General features: G+C 36.8%; 1 protein-coding gene across 1 annotated transcript in view; it reads right to left on the bottom strand.

Annotated features, from left to right (window-relative positions):
• The window catches only part of RANBP17 (RAN binding protein 17), a 159,730-nt gene extending 143,857 nt beyond the window's left edge, over positions 1 to 15,873 (bottom strand). Inside the window, exons 1-11 of the mRNA XM_026858174.1 lie at positions 15,732 to 15,873; positions 14,597 to 14,743; positions 13,588 to 13,678; positions 12,224 to 12,408; positions 8,780 to 8,827; positions 8,124 to 8,228; positions 5,252 to 5,417; positions 2,553 to 2,626; positions 1,984 to 2,103; positions 1,576 to 1,722; positions 266 to 438 (exon numbers count right to left, since the gene is read on the bottom strand). Of these exons, the coding sequence (XP_026713975.1) occupies positions 266 to 438; positions 1,576 to 1,722; positions 1,984 to 2,103; positions 2,553 to 2,626; positions 5,252 to 5,417; positions 8,124 to 8,228; positions 8,780 to 8,827; positions 12,224 to 12,408; positions 13,588 to 13,678; positions 14,597 to 14,743; positions 15,732 to 15,734 (1,259 nt within the window). The 5' untranslated portion in view covers positions 15,735 to 15,873. The remainder of the gene's footprint in view (positions 1 to 265; positions 439 to 1,575; positions 1,723 to 1,983; positions 2,104 to 2,552; positions 2,627 to 5,251; positions 5,418 to 8,123; positions 8,229 to 8,779; positions 8,828 to 12,223; positions 12,409 to 13,587; positions 13,679 to 14,596; positions 14,744 to 15,731) is intronic.
• Positions 15,874 to 18,252: the final 2,379 nt, after the last annotated feature.

Genomic DNA, 18,252 nt, shown 5'->3' with positions numbered 1-18,252 from the left:
GGGGGGGGGGGGGGAAATAGGCTTTTTTCAAAACACAAAGGCCCATGAGAGGAAAAACAATTAGAATTTACATTTTATTTTGGCCTGGATTTAATAAGCAAAAAGAGTAAAATTATATCAGCCAATTAAGACAATCTAAAGAAATTGCTATGATAATCAGAACCAGTGTGAGTTGATTTTAAACGTAACCAAAATATAATATGCCAACAAGTCAGAAAATTAAGCATTCCATATTACAGTTTTAAAGTTGCAATTACAAGTTTACCTTATAACTACAGGAACACATTCCAGTCTAGAAGTTATATAAGCTTTTGTTATCTCAGGTGCATATGTATCTAAGAGGTGGGGTTCTGCCGTTTTCACAAAAGGTACGGATGCTACCATTCTCTGCCACAGAATTAGCAAATAATGAACACTATTTGGAGCGAACTCCCAGTGCTATAAGAAAACAAAACATACTTCTGTTAAAGCATCCCAATGTGAAATTTTAGTTGCGAAACATGATGCTTTTATCTTAAGTAGTCTTACTCATTCACGTAACTACTGAAGGACCCAGTCAGAACTGAGACATACTATGGCACACATTATAGAGTGGATCCAGAAATACTTGTAGGCACTCTCACCTCCTTCAAGGGAAACCCATGATTAGAAACTCAAGCTAGGCCTAGATTCTTACACAGCGCCTGGTGGGATTAAGTTTTATAAAAGGGCCACTCAGAAATCCTAAATATTGCGAAACTGTCTAGAGCCATCTAACAGGAAACGTAAAGAATAGATATGCATCTCAACTTTATTTTCCAAGCTTATGGAGCTTCTGTTGGCAACTTGGGAATTCCAAAGTTAAAATCTTCTCCTAAAGGTCACTATCTTCAGCTGCTATTCTGAAGACCAGAGAAAAACTCTGGGGGGAAACACTAAAATAACAATTGTAGTATTACTCAAACAGTGTGCACACCTTTATCTTGGTGTGTCTCAAAAATAAATCTGTAGAAGTTTTAATACTGAGAATCTTGATCCTGTGATATGTGTCCTTCTCATACAAATAGGAGTCCCTCAAAAATTTAGACATTATTCCACATAGCTTTTGAATCCAGCTTGGACAGGAACTTTGTATTCAGCAGCTCAGCATACAGGCAATGGGGGTGGGGGGTATACATATATATGCAGAAAAGTAGACCTCAAGAACCTAGTCAGTGTAGGCAATTCAAAGTTTACATGTGAGCATATGTGTAAGCATTTTAGGGTTGGGAAAGGGCTTAGTTTGTTGATTTTTATTTTTTTTTTTTTTTAAGGTGAGGACTACTTTTTTGAAGGCTGGAGGATTAACATGCATCTATCTCCTAATTCAGTTGTCATTTTCTTCTTTAAATCTGCTCCCATTACAAACCTTCATACAAAGAGTGGGAACCAGTTCTAGAGAATTTGAAATCTGAGTTACATCACTGTCAAAATATATTTTTATGTAAAAACAAGCCTCACTACCTCCTCAAAAAACACCAACACAGAGAACCAGGATCAGTCCTCTTTGTCATTCAAGAGTTCAAGAAAAGAGAATAATTCTGTAAAAATGCTTACCTGTAGGCTAGTAATAGTAAAATTTGCTATAAGTTGGATGACTTCTGGGTAATCTTTCACCATTACTAGCTCTCCTAGTTGATAGTTTGTCTTTAGTCGAGCCAAAAAACGACAGAATTCATGGTAATTACCTGGATCAGATAAACCCTAAATTTGAAGAAGCAAATTTTTAAAAGTTAGCAGCTTCATCTAAGAAATTTTATGAGCACTATTGCTAATTGGGTGACAGTTTCATTTGCATAGGAGTTTTGCTTTGTTTTGAATAGAAAATCAAAGCAAACAGATATCCAGCTGGAAGTGGTTTTGATAGAGTCAGTAGACTGTATATGAATGAAGACAGTAACTCAAAAAACAAATTCACAGTTGTGTTAGCATTTCAAATAAATAAAATTAAAAATAAAGAGATACCTGTGGATTTTCAAGTATTTGTTTCACTCCTTTGATTAGATTACCAAGATATTTGGCACGTTCTGGATTGCTGAATAAAGACCTCCTTGTAGAAGCAAACTGAACTAAACAAGAAAGTGCCTGAAGAATAAAAAAAAATACTGTAAGATTAAAAAAATTCAAACTTTTAGAATAATCATGTCTTAGCATTTGAAGCAATACAACCTACTGTTATCTGTAGTACATTCTGTGGCTGAAGATTATTTTTGTAGCAATGCCTATACAATCATTGAACACAACTATGGCTCAGTTTTAAACTTCCCTTTTACAACAGCTTCTGACTTCACCAGAATAATTAGGTGAATGTTTTCTATGTGGCTGAGCAGTGTTGAATTGGGGGAGGAAGGATCTGAATTCTTTCAAACTCAGAAATTAAAACTGAGGCTGAAGAGACATTTTGACTAGGTACTGAGCCAGGGGTCTCATAAAATGCTAATTCACAGAATAAAACAGGGTCTTCTGGACAAAGTACAGATGTAAAAAGACTATTTTCCTTAGTTACTCAGTGTAAATCAGTAGTTGTCACTTACTAACTGAGACAGCATTGGTGGAAGGGAATGATACAAATCAAAAAACAGGTCCAAGGTCTCCGGCTCCAGGAAGACTATGGAAAAAGATACGTTGCTTTTATCACTCTCCACAAGCAGCAATTCAGTATCTGTATTTTAATAGAATCATCTTCTTTTTAACAGAAATAAGAGATATCACTGTACTTGAGAATAAACTATTAATAGATACATTATTTCACTGCACAATATTAAACAAAGCACTATGCTCTTTTTACCACATTTGATCTATCCTATAGCTCATAAAAAATACTTCAGTGCACATGATGTAATATTTTGTCAGGTGCTTACAGAACGCTGTTCTGTATATCTACTGATGTAGGTAAACTGATTTCTTCAGGTTACTACAGTAATACACTAGTACAAGAGAGGTTCCAGATACTAAGGATTATTTTAGATTGTATTTAAACAAATGCAAGTTTAACAGACATTCCACAGACTATCCTGAAGTCTAAAGACTGATAAACAGAAAAAAATACTTAAACCACTGAGTTACCAATTCACTGTGGAATCACATCAAATGAACTATAACATTACCCTATTTCATGAAGGAGTAACAATATGGTAGAAAAAGTTCTCCAATAATTCATAATTAAATAACCCCAAAATTAAGTAACACTGCAAAGTTGTTCCATTTAGAAGCATGATTTTATATGAAGACATGCAAACTAGAGCATCACATTACAAAGGTTAATTTCCTTAGGTACTCTCTGTGCTTAATGACTAAAGGAAGATCCCTCCAGGGACAATTTAAAATATCTAATGTAAAATCTTGGGAAAATCTATCCCATTCTCCTTCCTTGGGTGTCTTGGAAAATTACTGTCACTTGCCCAAATTCATCCTTTGGTCAGTATTCCACTGCTTGCCATGTATTATTGCTCTTCATCCCCCACACTGAAACTAGAGAATCATCTGAATGTTAACAGAGAAGGAATGGAGTTATGCATAGAAACTGATAAAGAGTAGTACTGTTGAAATAAGGAGGAATATCAAACGCTAGTGTCATGCTATACAGGTAAGCCAGGTTTAAATCTCCCATCTTGAGTATGGAAAATTGTGAAGTTGCTTTAGCTAGATGTATCAGACTTCCAACCAGGCTCATTTATTTTGCCAAGAAGCAGGGTAAAATCACCTACAAGGAGCTCCACGCTGCTAGTGCTAAACTGTGTCCATTACCCAAGGTAATTTCATTAAAGATAGCTTGGACATTGTACTGGGTTTGTGTGGCCAGGTTTTAGTAGCGGGAGCTACAGGGGTGGTTTCTGTGAGAAGCTGCTAGAAGCTTCCCCTAGCCTGATAAAGCCAAGGCCAGCCGGCTCCAAGACGGACCCGCTGCTGGCCAAGGCCAAGGCCATCAGTGACGGCGGCAGTGTCTCTGTGATAACACATTTAAGAACAGGAAAAAAACCCTGTGTGGCAGCAGTCAGAAGGGAGGAGTGAGAACATGTGAGAGAAACAACTCTGCAGACACCAGGGTCAGTGGAGGAGGGCAGGAGGTGCTCCAGGCACCGGAGCAGATTCCCCCGCAGCCCGTGGTGCAGCCCCTGGTGAGGCAGCGGTGCCCTGCGCCCAGGGGGGCACCGGAGGAGCAGGTGCCACCTGCAGCCCCGGGAGGAGCCCACGCTGGAGCAGGGGGATGCCCAAGGGAGGCTGTGACCCTGTGGGAAGCCCACGCTGGAGCAGGCTCCTGGCAGGGCCTGTGGCCCCGTGGAGAGAGGAGCCCACGCTGGACAGGTTTGCGGGCAGAACTGGTGACCCCAGTGAAGGGACCCACGCAGGAGCAGTTCATGAAGAGCTGCAACCTGTGGGAAGGACCCACGTTGGAGAAGTTCATGGAGGACTGTCCGCCTGAGGAGGAGGGAGAGGCAGAAACAACAGGTGATGAACTGATCAAAACCCCCCATCCCCTGCACCACTGGAAGAAGGGAAGGGTGGAGGGAAGTTGGTTTAATATTTGCATTTATTCCTCATTACCCTACTCTGATTTTGGCTGGTAATAATTAAATTAATTTTCCCGAGTTGCGTTTGTTTTGCCCATGACAGTAATAGCTGAGTGATCTCCCCCTGTCCTTATCTCAACCCACGAGCCTTTCATTACATTTTCTCTCCCCTGTCCAGCTTGAGGAGGGGAGTGATAGAGCAGCTTTGGTGGGCCTCCAGCATGCAGCCAGGGTCAGCCCACGACAGACACATTTATGCTACACTACCATCTGCACTGTATAAGCCCTGGAAGTCAAACCTCTGGAGTTGAAGAACCAAGATGCAACCCTTCTGCTGCCTTCATTAACAAGGTCACATACTAGAGCAAACAAGCACGCACAAAAAATTTTCAGTTTTCTCATCAGGAAGAAGACAAGAGAAAAGAGACATGCTACAAATGCTGTACCTCTTCGAGGTGTTTACATGTCAGAAATGAGAATAGTATTCAGTGCCTAATTAGAATAATTTTATTTACTGTGTATATCTGTTATAGACTATATTCATTATTTCTGTCTGTAAAAATAACCATAGAAAAAGTGTGAGAGAAATAGCAGAAGAGGTTTACCAATATCTCACCAGCAAAAAACTCTACTCCACGTTAAAATTTATTTTATATTTGCAAGTACTGTGATGAAGTTACACAACCCACTTCAGACTACTAACAGTTTTGATCCTTTCTTACTTGTTCTCCAGTTTGTTGGAATCTGCACAGTGCATAGGTCATCTGCAGATTCATCAGCTGAATTCCCAATAAAATCAAAATTAAGACAGTTTAGTACAAGCTTCAAAAGTTGCATTGCTAGACTTTGTTGCCGTTGGTCCTGAAGGGTTAAAGGTTTTGCCAAGAGCTAAGGAGAAAAGAAATCTTGTTAGGTTATCTGCACAGAACATGCTTCAAAATAATTTTGAAAAGGAAAATGTTTGGATATAAAACTGCAAAGTTCAGAACAAGAGGACACACACTAAGAGAAAAATAAATTCTTCAACAGTAAAAGTTACAGTCTTTCCTTAAAGACAAGGGGAAAATCAGAGACATCTTCCATGTCAAGTTAAAGCTCCCAGACTTCTAAATAATTTCTGAAAGCCTGGTGAAATAATCCTTTTGCATAAAATACAGGTAGAACTCAGCATGTCACTGACACTGTTTGTTAAAACAGTGCCAACATTCACTGCAAAAATTAAACTGTGAGGTTTGATGTTTTTCTATTACTCCAGACCAGCATGGAATATACATCATATGGGTAAAAAAAAAAATCTTAACAATTGATTATTTTTTCAATATTACTTGAATTATTATTATTTTTCAATTGATTATTTTTCACAGTATGCATATCCAAAGATTGTTCCTTTGGTAAGTCTAGAAAAACCTGGCATTAAAAAACAATGAAATGAGCAGTCTGTAACCTGAATGTACCTATTCACATCACCTGCATAAACAAGCAGTCAGTGTCTCTACTGCTTTATAATCCCTGTGATGTCAGAGTAAAAAAAAGTACTTGTTAAGCAAACCAAACTGTTGGGATTTGGAAGCCTATTTAACATACTGTAAGAATACATTTTTATCAATCCCCTTCTGTAATGATAATAATTTAAATAACATTTTATCTTAAAGAAATTACTATCTCAAGATTACACACACAATATAAAGGCACTGAAAACCATCCTCAAATTCATTAGTCACTGATGCAATTTGTGAACATTAAAAAGAAAACTGAACATTAAAAAGAAAATTTTGTCTAGAAAGAGTAAAACAAATGCAAATGCAACAACTTTACCTAGTTCATCTGCTCCTTATTTAGATTCAAAGTCACATCTCTCAAGTTTATTAACCAAAAGTTCTAAAATTCAGATGATAGGAATTAAAATCAACTGTGCATCATTATATGCCTCATTAATGTGATGTGTTGCACCACGTTAGAATTGAAACTCAATTATGAGTTCAGCTTTGAAATCAACACTGAATTTCTGTGTCTTGCATAAACATAGCCTGCTTTTCCACCAATCCTCTCTATAACTTTTAAACTCTTGAAATTATTTTAATGATTTCACGTTAGTTGAGCGTATTTTTCGTTGTATTATGGACACCGAAATATTTCTAAAACCAGCTTCCTATATTAAAGCTGGTATTATAAAGATACTAATTATCATTTTCTTATATTTGCCTGGAAATCTGTGTGATGTCACTCAGCAAGCATTTCATCATAGAGACTAAAAAATTACCTGTAGATCAGCGGAACTTAACGAAAGCTAGGAAGTGGCTGCCGCAGGATACAGGTTCTCACTTGTACATTTATTGTTTTGATGTGTAATGGGGTTTACTACATATAAGAAGATTCTTCCAAAAATATCCAATTCTTCTTTTATATATGATTTTGCCATTAATATGCAATTCCAACACTGGTTTAAAACATCCTGTGTACATTAGCAGAACATTCCTTCTTCAGAGGTAAGGGCTTACACATTATTTAATTTCTCTATACATCAGAAGAATATACTGCCTGTCACCCAAGCATTGGTAGCTGATCACATGTGCTTTTTCAACTTATTGCAAATGTGAGGTAAAACATTATAGTTAGACTAAAAATGTACTGTGAAAGAAATTTATCACAGTTTATCTCATTTTTTACAGCAGTACCTCAATCACATGTATCAACCTTGAGAATTATACCTCTAGCCAAAAAGTAATTGCTACCATTATCTACTAGATGCCACTGCGATGGCATCTGCGTTTAAATTCTTAGCTTAAACACCTCTGTCCAAATTTTAATACCTAATTCATTTGGTTTTCAGAAAAACTGAATAAACCAGCACTTTCAAGTAAGTCAAAGAATAGAAATCAGGCAGTATTTAAAAAATAAGCTGCTCTCAAAAGCAAAGAGTTGACTGAATTTAAGAGAATCAGAATGGTACTCCATGGTGCCAATTCCACTGCTACAGAAGGCCTCGATCAGCACAAAATGGAAAGTGCAAGTTCCAGCTTTGATCTCAGTTCAACCTACCTGGTCCTGAGCGACCTAGCTTACAGCATGCTGTTCTTCACCACCTCCTGTCAAGGTTCTTGAGAGGCTGCAGCCTGAATTACCCCAAAATGTTACAGAGAGGATAAGGCAAATAGTGAAGGAGTAAAACACCTTGGCCAGATTTGACTGCACTGCCATAACACAAGAAAGAGAATCTGCCTTTCTTCTTGATCACTCCTAGTTTAACAAATAATTCTTTTAGCAAATACTGAGGTGGGAGGCCCAGCAAAACTGAGATACAATTAAATTAAGAAAATCTTCATCAAAAAAGAAGTTCAGAACTTAGATAGTTCATCCTTTACAAGAAGATATAAAGAGAGAGCTGGCAGAGAGAGAAAGATTGAGAGACAGCAATAGAGACACGGAGGGACAAAGATTGAATTTGTGTCTTGAAACATTTTTTCGTCACTTGAGCTTAATTGGGTGTCATGTAATTCATTTAAATACATAATTCATCAACTCAAAAAATATTAAGGACTCAAAGTGGGACAATTATGATGTTAACAATTTAGGTTAAAAAATAAAGAGCCTCACCTCCTTCAAAAGAGAGCACGCAAGCATTAGGATGTCCTTTAGAGAGGTGTCACGGAATGAGGTAGCTATTTTACGATGTTTTGCTGAAGGTCTTGAATAATCAACCTAAGAAAAGACAGAATAAACAATACTATCTTCCTTGCTAAAACCTGATGACAGGTATATCTGGCAGATTAATTATTTGACACTAGAAATTAAAATGATGATCCAGCACTAAATAGATCTTGACAGCTTCCTGAAGTGCCTCCTTTTTTCCCTTCAAGGTTGTCTCTCTTTCTGGCTGGAAAGATCTGAGGCACACTTCCTCAGGTTAAGATGTAGGCAAAAGAAAATCACTAGCAGAAATACGATTGGAAAAGCTGATCATTCACTTTGCTTTACTAGTTCTAGTGACTGTGATGAGAGAAACTTCACCCCATACCAGATAGGGTATGTATTTGGTACAGGTACAGTCCCTGCACTAAGAATTTCTTGCCTCTCTATATATTGGGGGGGTGGGGGTGGGCGGGGGCAGAAGGAAGAAAGGTGTGTTAATCCCTTCATGTTTAAGAAATGTTTTTTCCAACCATTTTTGTAAAGGGCAGGAACATTCAATGCACTGCTTTATCAGCAAAACATACATCCCTTGCAGAAGGAAAAAAACCAAACATGCTTACTATATTCATTTCCTGAGTCAGTTCTGAGAGAATCATTACTCCTATTATAAAAAAAAAAAAAAAAAAAAAAAAAAGATTGCTCAAACATCACAGCTTGTAGTTAGTATTTTCCAACATTCTAGAATCATATTGTATTTAATATTCTCCTACGTTTCTAGAATCAAGAAGAATTTTTACGCTGAGATATTCTAAGCTGCTTAGAAGTCTTTCATGCTAAATTCTATCAACATTGATAGAACTAGACCTTCAAACTCCCTTATTAGCTCTGAACAAAAACTCAACATAAATTTTAAGAGCTCTGTGATAACAAAAACCCATCTGAAAATATGAGTCTAAGTAACCACAATCTAGAAATTCATTACTACACATTTCTCAATGTTTAGTATTCTAGAACTGGTAAGGCAAGCTGCATGAAATTCAAACCATCAAAAAAAATTAAGCCATGCGTGGATGAGAAAGATCCCAGTGTCAGAAAAAAAAATAAAGTTTTTAAATGCTACCTTTCAAAAAAATCTAATTCACTTCCCTCCACCGTAGTATACAATGCACTGGTTTGAACTGAATGATATACTCCAAGAACCTGTGTCTAAAAAGTGAGGCAGAAGGTGTCAAATATTTGCATGTGAGGGTGCAATCTGATTATCAGGATTTAAGTTCCTTGGCATGTTTTGAGATTCAGACACAGTGCAGAATTTTGCATTTAATTAATACAATTTACCTGAGCTAATTCACTGAGCAGTTATAGAAAAATTAATTTTGCTTTGTTAAAAATAATTAAAATCAACTGCAATTAGGCCTTGCCATTGAGTCAGGGGAAAGACTTCTATGTCTACTTTCACAGCTGGTTTGCAGCCTCAGCTTCCCTGATGCCCAAAAAGCAGTGACAAAATCCTTGTCAAAATTTTCCTGATATTTGTCACAACATTCATTTTTGCATCTCTGAAGAGCACTCAGTGTTCAACTAATGAAAAACCTGGCTACTTACCAAGGGTCGTAACTATTCACTGTCATCTATTTTGTATTATCACATGTACCAAAGCAAATCAGAAAACATTTCAGAGAAATCTCAGCAAAATTTATATTGTTGTCCCATCTGCATTCTAAACATTGTATACTGTAATTTGAACACAACTTTCTTTTACATTTCAAATTTTTTCTTAGATCACACAAGCCTGCAAAAATGGAAAATGCAACCTTCCCTTTTTCACAGGTGTGAAAAGCTGTGTCGTGAATTATGAAGGAGCTGGGAACAGAACTGCAGACATAGCTGCTAATCCATTTTTCTATATTAAATCACACTCAAATTCACACTGGATGAACTTCAATCTGGAATGCTAATGCATATGTATTTGAAACTACCATATGGTAATTATTAGCATGTATTTGTATTGTTTAGGGATTATTTTTTCAATTTTTATCTAAAATTTAATTCCTTAGTAGATCTATGGCTTAATTTTCTTTTCTACAGGAATTCTTAATTTAACTAAAGAAATCTCTTAAGAAGCTAAATTTTGTATTTAAATCTCTATTTTTAATGAGCTACACACTGAAGAGTCACACTGCAATCATTTTAATAATAAATGCAAAATCCAATTACAGTACATTCATAAAAATAACTGCAAAATGGTAGAGAAGTATACTTCAGTGTTTTTAATAAACAGAATATTGCAACTTATCTTTTATTAGACATTCCCAATGTAACTCAAAAAGTACATTAACTTGAACAGTATTATAAACAAAGACAGACTGAAAAACAAATGAGAAACTCATTGGCAAGAAGCATACAGTTAACTTCTTATTTTCTTGCTGGGTTGCCAGGTTAGCCAATACATAACACACATAATGGATCATTTTGGAATTAAATCTCCAAATAGCTTAAATTTTCTGGGTTTTCTTCTCAAAATAAGTACAAGGCTTTATATTCACACGGACAGTCAGAAAGACTAAGCTGTATTAACTTTTCAAGCAGATTAGCCACCTCCCAGAAAACTTTTTAAGAACCTTTTTATACATGTTACAAGTAAGAAATAACCAAGTCTGGCTAATAACCCACAACATCCAATCACTTTCTCCAGACTTCTTATACTTCACAGAAGATGCTGTATATTATTATATTATTACATCTTTAGCCACTGTATCTGACAGTACTTACTCTAGAGTTGACACGTAAATTTGCATAGTGAACAGTCCATGGTGATGACTGTACTCTGACATTAGGAGAAATTATTTTCAATTTTCAAATACTATGTACCAAGATCACCTCCCTACCCTGCAATGCATCTTCTTTGTAACAGTGACCCATGCAGTAGGGGAACAGGAATTAACATGGAAGGAAAGGTAAAGGAAGAACATTCCTGTCTCATCCAATTACTTACTGGAGAGGGATGATGATTGATCTTTCCTCCCAAACTTCCCAATATCCCTACCTAGAATTCTTAATTTTTGTAATACATTAGATTTAAATACATATGCTAAAAAAAGGTAGAGTTATAAAAACAGTCTGAATTTGTTATCTATCTCCCTATATTGTACACCATAATCCTAGGAGAGACAGAATGTCTTTTTCTTTTTCTTCCTCTTAATATGTATGGAGACAGAACATACATATATGCAGGTATCTAAATACACATGCACTCATATATGAACCAGTAATTTCTCATAAAGTAAAAAGGAATGGGGCAAACAAGGACCACAACTACATAACAAATATATCCAGTGTCTTGCAATTTTGTGTTCCACAGTTCTATCTTTACACAAGCTTTCCTCAGTAACTTCTGACAGAGAGGTATTTAGTGATTTCTGATAAAAATTAGCATGGGTGAAGTCCCACTGCTTATACAGAAAAGCAACAATGTAAGACCATAACAGTGAACACTCCAACAAATAGTTTATAAAGGTATCTTTCTGATCAACCCTCTACGAGAGGCACTTGAAAAATTACATTTGAGCTAGTGCTAGAACTGAACAGTTCAGCACAACTTCAGCGTTCATTATTACAAGCATCACAGACTCATGCTTTGAAACATTTGACAGTCTTACTCTCCAGATGGTGCAGTACCAGTGTTTCTAACCAGGTAACTGTAGCTAACACTATAAAAAAATGTAAGTCCACATCAACTGAAAAAAATTAAGGCATTAAATAGAATGGCTTGACAGCAGGGGCTGATGTTTTACAACCACGTTATGAAAAAGTGCTCTGGAAATAGAAAACCAACAAAAAAAGATGACAGCACTATGAATACTGTGAGGCATCAAAACCCACAACCTCATACAAGTACCAAACCTGTCCTCATATCAAACCCACCCTCGTTTTTCATTGTAGGGTGATGTTCTGTTTTAAGCAATACTCTTCACACTTTTTCCACACAAGTGTATAAAAACCAAATACTACATCACGACCATCACTAAAAATTAAGAGGCCCAAACAGAAAAAAATGGCAGAAGCAAATAATTGTTTCCTACCTGCAAAAATTTTTTGACATCAGCAATAATGTCTCTGAAGATGAGCTGATCTTTTAGTACCTCAAACCATCCTAATTTTGTAATTTTAGCAATGACTTGAACAAGAGCTTGGATGACAAAAGGAGCCAGTTTGGGTTGAGATGCTACATAGTTCAGAATGTAATTTCCTGTAAAGAAGCATTTTAAAATCAGGAACACAAATTTTCTGTAAAGAAAATTAATTAAACATCTCTAATGTAAACTTAAGGCATGGGTTTTGAAAAAAAATTCTTATGGTTACTGTAAGTTATATTAAATCATCAAATACAGCTAAACATTTAGTAACACAAAGCACATTACATACATGATCATTATTCTAGGACACATGTGAATTCAGGGAACACTGGCAGGTAAAACAGGGTAATTTATCATTACAGTCCCATATACTGAGCATTGATTATTTACTATGTAACAGCAGCTCTCACAGCCAATTCAAGATACACAAAAGTTTTTTCAGACAACAATCCCTACTGAATGTTTTCAATTCAATCTAGAACATCCCTTTGAGCAATGCACATTGCAGCTGCAGAAATTCCTCTCTAGAATGAAGTTCAAATTCAAAGTTGTTGAAATTCATAAAATTAAAGCTGATTAAATTTTTACCTAAAAGAACACTGAAATCTTTTCTCAGAACCAGCAGATCCTCAGCCATGCATTTCATGGTACTACTGTTCACAGAGCTGATACAACAGTGCAGATTTTCTAAAAATCAAAGTTGAATCATACGCTCCTCATGCAAAGCCTTTCACTATTGAAGTCCTAAGAAATACTTGCCTACTCTTTTAGGATACTGCAGTGACTTTTAACACAGATCCTAAAAGAACAAAGTAAGGAAAGTTTTGTAGGACCTTAATTCTGCAAGAAAGAACCTGCCCTGCAATGACTTTTACAAACGTTAGTATCTAATCATGAGCAATGTTACATCTAAGTGACTGGCAGGTGTACTAACCAAATCTGCAACCTTCATCCTTTACAGACATGGAACTAAATCTCTTTAGCATCTTGTGGCACAAATACAAAGTCTATATTGAAAAAAATGAGGGTTTTTTTAAAATATTAAGTAATCTGAGCTAACATTTATTTATTTAAACCTTGAAAACAGGAAATGTTGTTTGCGAGCCAATTGCAGAAAAACGATGAAAGATCTCACAATCAGTTTTATGTTCACTCTCTCACAATGACTACTTTATGAACAACAGGATTGGTAAATGGAGAGAACTAGAGAAAACCCAGACTATCCACTGAATTGTTACTGTGCTAAGTTTTAGCTCCAATATAATGAAATTTTAACCACAAACATTACTTACGAATGTCAATCCTCTGTTCAATAGGTAATGGAGATGCCCTGCTTACAAGCTTAGACAGACACGTTGCTGCTAGAAGCTGAGCATAGGACATCTACAAAAACACATCAAAAGATATTATTCAAAAATAGGGTCATTAAAGGCAGGGACATTTATCAAAACTTGATAAATAATCAATAAACCAGACTGGTTATCAGGTTTTGCTTATGTTTGTTAAGTGTACCAAACAATTTATCAAAGATGTATTTTAGTAGTATCTTTTTTTCATGAGAAACATAAATTACAAAACACTAATAAAAAAAGTGGAGACCTAAAACTATCATCCCTTTGATGACAGTCATTCACCTAAAAGTAATTTCACTATTCAGCGGAGTTCTTTACTTTTGAAACCTGTTTTTAAATGACTTGATAATTTAGAACCACAATATGATTACCATGGGTTCAGCCCTGGATTAAATATATTTTAAAACATGTTTCCTCTTTTTCTTTCTCTTTTTGTATTATTTGAAAAACACAGCAGGAATTATATTAGACCTATCTTGGACTACCAAATAAGAATCAACTCCCCTGTTACTTCACCTAGAGTTAACCACAAAATTAAACACGAAAAATGAAACTGAGTAATGATAAGAGAAAGGTTTAAACTAACAGACAACAGGTAAGCAGTTCAGGGATTTTTTTGTGTAATATCCTTTTTTTTTCATTGTAGCTAATAGCTAGAAACAAAAAACAACGCCATGACCCGTGATTACAACCCTTCTGAAAGTACTGAAAGGTAAGACGCTTCTCCTTTTTGTCCCTTACATCTGTAATACAAGGTATTCTCACTTCTACAAAGACCACCTCCAAATGAAAAAACTTCTAGAAACATTTATGAAGCACATGATGTACAAAAAAGAGAAAAGCATTTTGCCTTTATTCTACTGACATGGCAATGGCCCATTACAGAAACCTATGTGAGCTTCCATGAGCTTGATCACATTTATGGATAATGCACCTTTCAGATACTTACTGTTCCTTGTTCTAATAAAAGTTGGCACTGGCTAAGACATTCTGGGCTATCAATAAGCTCCAAGAGCACCTTCTCAGCTTCCATTCGCTGTGCTAGGTCAGTTCCTTCATATAGGTGGTTACATAATACTTCTAGTTCTGCCAGACTCTGGAAAGAACACAATTGAAACTTCCATGAAGACTTTTCAACCACATAAGATTTCTTTAAGTGTTTATAAAACTAGACATAATACCAGTAACAAAAACTGTTATCTATGCAAAGCTCTCCAGCTGATTCATATTTAAATTACAAAAAAAAGGCTTTTGGTGACATGAAGCCAAAAATAACTCTGAAATTAAGTTGTTTCTTATTCTCTCAGCTAATTATTTTTTATTTTTAAATATGGTTCAATCTATTTCTTTTTCTGAGTCTTTAGATGGGAAGTCCATAGCTTTTCCAAAGAGAGATTAAAAGATAGAGAACAGTGAAGAGTTTGAGCTATGCTACCTGCGAAACTTCTGGCAAATTTCATTTTAAAAGCTATAATTACTCAAACTACTATGCCTGGAAAGTTAGCGTTGTCTGTATCTGTTGGTATCAGTGAAAGATGGGACAACTCAGAAGGTATAGTAGCAACAGAAGACCTTTAATTCATCTCCACTTAGAAGCTAAAAAAGTACTATTTGCTAAAGAAGGGGTGTGTGTGGAATCTCTCTCTCTGATGTGCGAGATGACTTATATCTACTAGTCACCATCTCACAAGAGTGATGAACCCTTCGAGCACAATTTGGAATCATTACACAAACAGAAGCTTTAGCACCCATCAGTTCCCAAAGCCCACGTAACTCCCATCAAGAGCCAGCCACGTCATTAGAATGTACCCAATAAACACTTCATGACTTGAGCGTGGCCTAGAGAGAGGAAAGGGAACACACCATATCTGACCAGTCTCACTTAGAAATCTGAGTCAAAATCCTGTTCACCAGCCCTTCCAGAAAGATGTTTTGTGCTTGAAATAAAATATTTGGTTCAGCATAATCCAACATCATTTATACCACAGCTCAAATGCCTTTTAAAAATCCAGAACTATAATACTGTCTTTGGTAATCAAAGTGCATCGGGTTTTGTCAACCAAAGCATGTCGTTTCCTTCTTACCATAAAAAAATAATCATGGTCTTTTTCCCATTTTTGTTGTTGTGAATATGGAGTCCCAGGCTTTGATCAGCTTTTTCTGAACTTCAGTAATAATGACATTTTAAGAGTCCCTGATTTTCAGCCAATAATTGGACATATACTTGTTCCTTTGAGAACATTTTAGGAAATGGAGAAATTTCATGGAGAAATTTTAAGAAATAGCACATTTGCTTCTTCAATGAACAGATCCAATACCTCAAAGGATAAGCTCAAGAGTCATCGTTTGATTTGTTCTTCCCCCACCATGTTCAGAAAGAGAGGAAAAAACTAAGGTACAGGTAATCCCAATAACGCAATTTTTAATGAAGCAAGATCTATACTAATTAAAGTGAAAATTAAGACTCATAAAATGCAAGCATACATGTTAAGGAAAATATAATACAACACAAAAAATCCTGGGATAAAACAGAGGAATAAGGCCATCTGGCAAAGATAGTCTTCAGACATAAACTACAACGCATCTTTCCATAATGGAACAATTCCAATACAATCTGAAAAACATGAGCCAAATTACCATGTCATAAGCAGCAAAAGTTAAAGACCTTTCTATAGTTCTCTGAAATGTGAATTTAAAGTCAGGACAAACCTGGCAACAAGTTTGAGAAAGTCCAGAATAAAACTGGGATATCAGCCCAATCACCAAGGTCTAAATCATCTGTATACTAATTGCCATTAAAATAACAAAACATTTATAACCCAGCTAAGCAATAATTTATATACAAAGAATTGATAGTGGATTTCAAGAACATATGCACTTTAAGCTTACACCGAAATTTAGGCTACGGATCAGAATTAACTTCTTGCTGACAAGTTAAAACTGTGGAGCATTTTATCTGAAGGATAATGAGGGAATTTTTAAAGCAAGCCTGAACAAAAACTAGGTAACAATCTTCAAAGAAAAGATGGTTTATTGGATATTGAGACTGATAGCCTGCTGCACTCTGAAATGCTTTATCTGGACATGTTTGGTCCCAACCATGTTATGACACAGTTCTTTATCGGTAGGCTGGAGGTATGGCCAGAAATCGCTCAGAATTCTCAGACTGCCAAGGAACTTGTTAGATGTTCTCTGTGTTCTATTTTATGTGTAGTACTGAGGAAACATGCTGATTTTCCTTGAATAGCGAAATCAAAAAATAAAACTTGAAATCAGCAAACACAACCATCTTATGTACAATGGCAACTCAGCTGAGCAACAGAGATATTAACTTTATTAACAAAAAAATACTCGGAGAAATCAATGAAAAGTCAAATATTGGCGCTCTATTAGATATCTGTTTTATTAAGAAAACAGAAGACTATCACAATCCCTTTTTTATTGTGAGACAAAACATGTGAAACTGATGCCTTCAAATACCTCCTTTACTCAACCCTTGTCAATAGCTGAAAGGCGATTCCTAAGAAAACAACAATAGTGTCAGTGAAAGGGATCTAGCAGTTAGATGCTGGTTGCTTTAAGTGAGTCAGGCTTAGAAACAGACCTGTATAAGTGGCATTTTTGATCATAAAGTGTAACTTTTTCCAAGAAACAGATTCCCATCCTAATGAAAATGGTTAGATACTGGGAATTTTTTTTTTCCTCCTTGTCACAAATATTATATTCAAGACTAAGTGAAACACAGTTTTCCAAGTACTTTTGGTGCCACCTCTCCATCTCTCAGAAGTCCCTGGCAGCTCTCCTACTAGCCTGTAGAAGAACCAAGGGCCAGAAATGCTGGGGGCCTGGCTCTGCAGCAACCCACCAGGCAGGCAGCCAAGAAGCCAAGCTAACTGGCAGGAAACCAGGTAGGTTCCTGATTAAAGTTTTGCTGACATTGACAAATTCCCACAGACATTTTGATTTTAATCAGCATTTTCTGACTTAAAATATTCTATTAAGAAAGTTCCACCAGCAATATGCAAGAGCAAGAAGATGAACATTTTAAAAAAAAAAAAAAAAGAGAAAAAGCCATTTGGGTATGAGGTGATAACAAAAGATATCTTAGCACTCCTTTTATGTAGTATGCCTGGTACTCAATTATTTAAATAAATGCCTAAAATGGCCTCTCTAACACTGTCAAAGCCCACTGCCATCAATCCAGTGAAACCGCAGAGGATTCCGGATGGATGCTTAACACCCCAGCAAGTGTCTTCTGGGGGCCTTTTCCCGCCCCCCGCCCCCTTCTTCCTCCGTTGTTTGAGACAGTTTCGGCGGGTGATGTTCCTCTCAGACAAGTCCTGGAGAGGGGCTGTCTCTGCTTTCCAGGGCGGTGGAGCTGGGAGCCCCCCCATGCCTTCAGGAACAAGTGGCACCAGGAGAGCAGGTGCGGCTGGCGCACAGCGGCGCGGAGGAGCCGTCAGCCGAGAAGGTCCCACGCGAACACGCGCAAACGCAATGGGAAGCACGAGAAACCCCGCACGGCAGGGCAGCCGCCCGGCACCGCCACCGGCACCACACCCCACGGGCAGCGGGACACTGCCGCTCCAACTTCCCCGGCGAGGC

Source organism: Athene cunicularia, assembly GCF_003259725.1.
Source record: "Athene cunicularia isolate RWA chromosome 13 unlocalized genomic scaffold, athCun1 chr13_part1, whole genome shotgun sequence".
In the NCBI taxonomy this organism is placed as follows: domain Eukaryota; kingdom Metazoa; phylum Chordata; class Aves; order Strigiformes; family Strigidae; genus Athene; species Athene cunicularia.
This window is presented reverse-complemented; position numbering and strand designations above follow the sequence as displayed.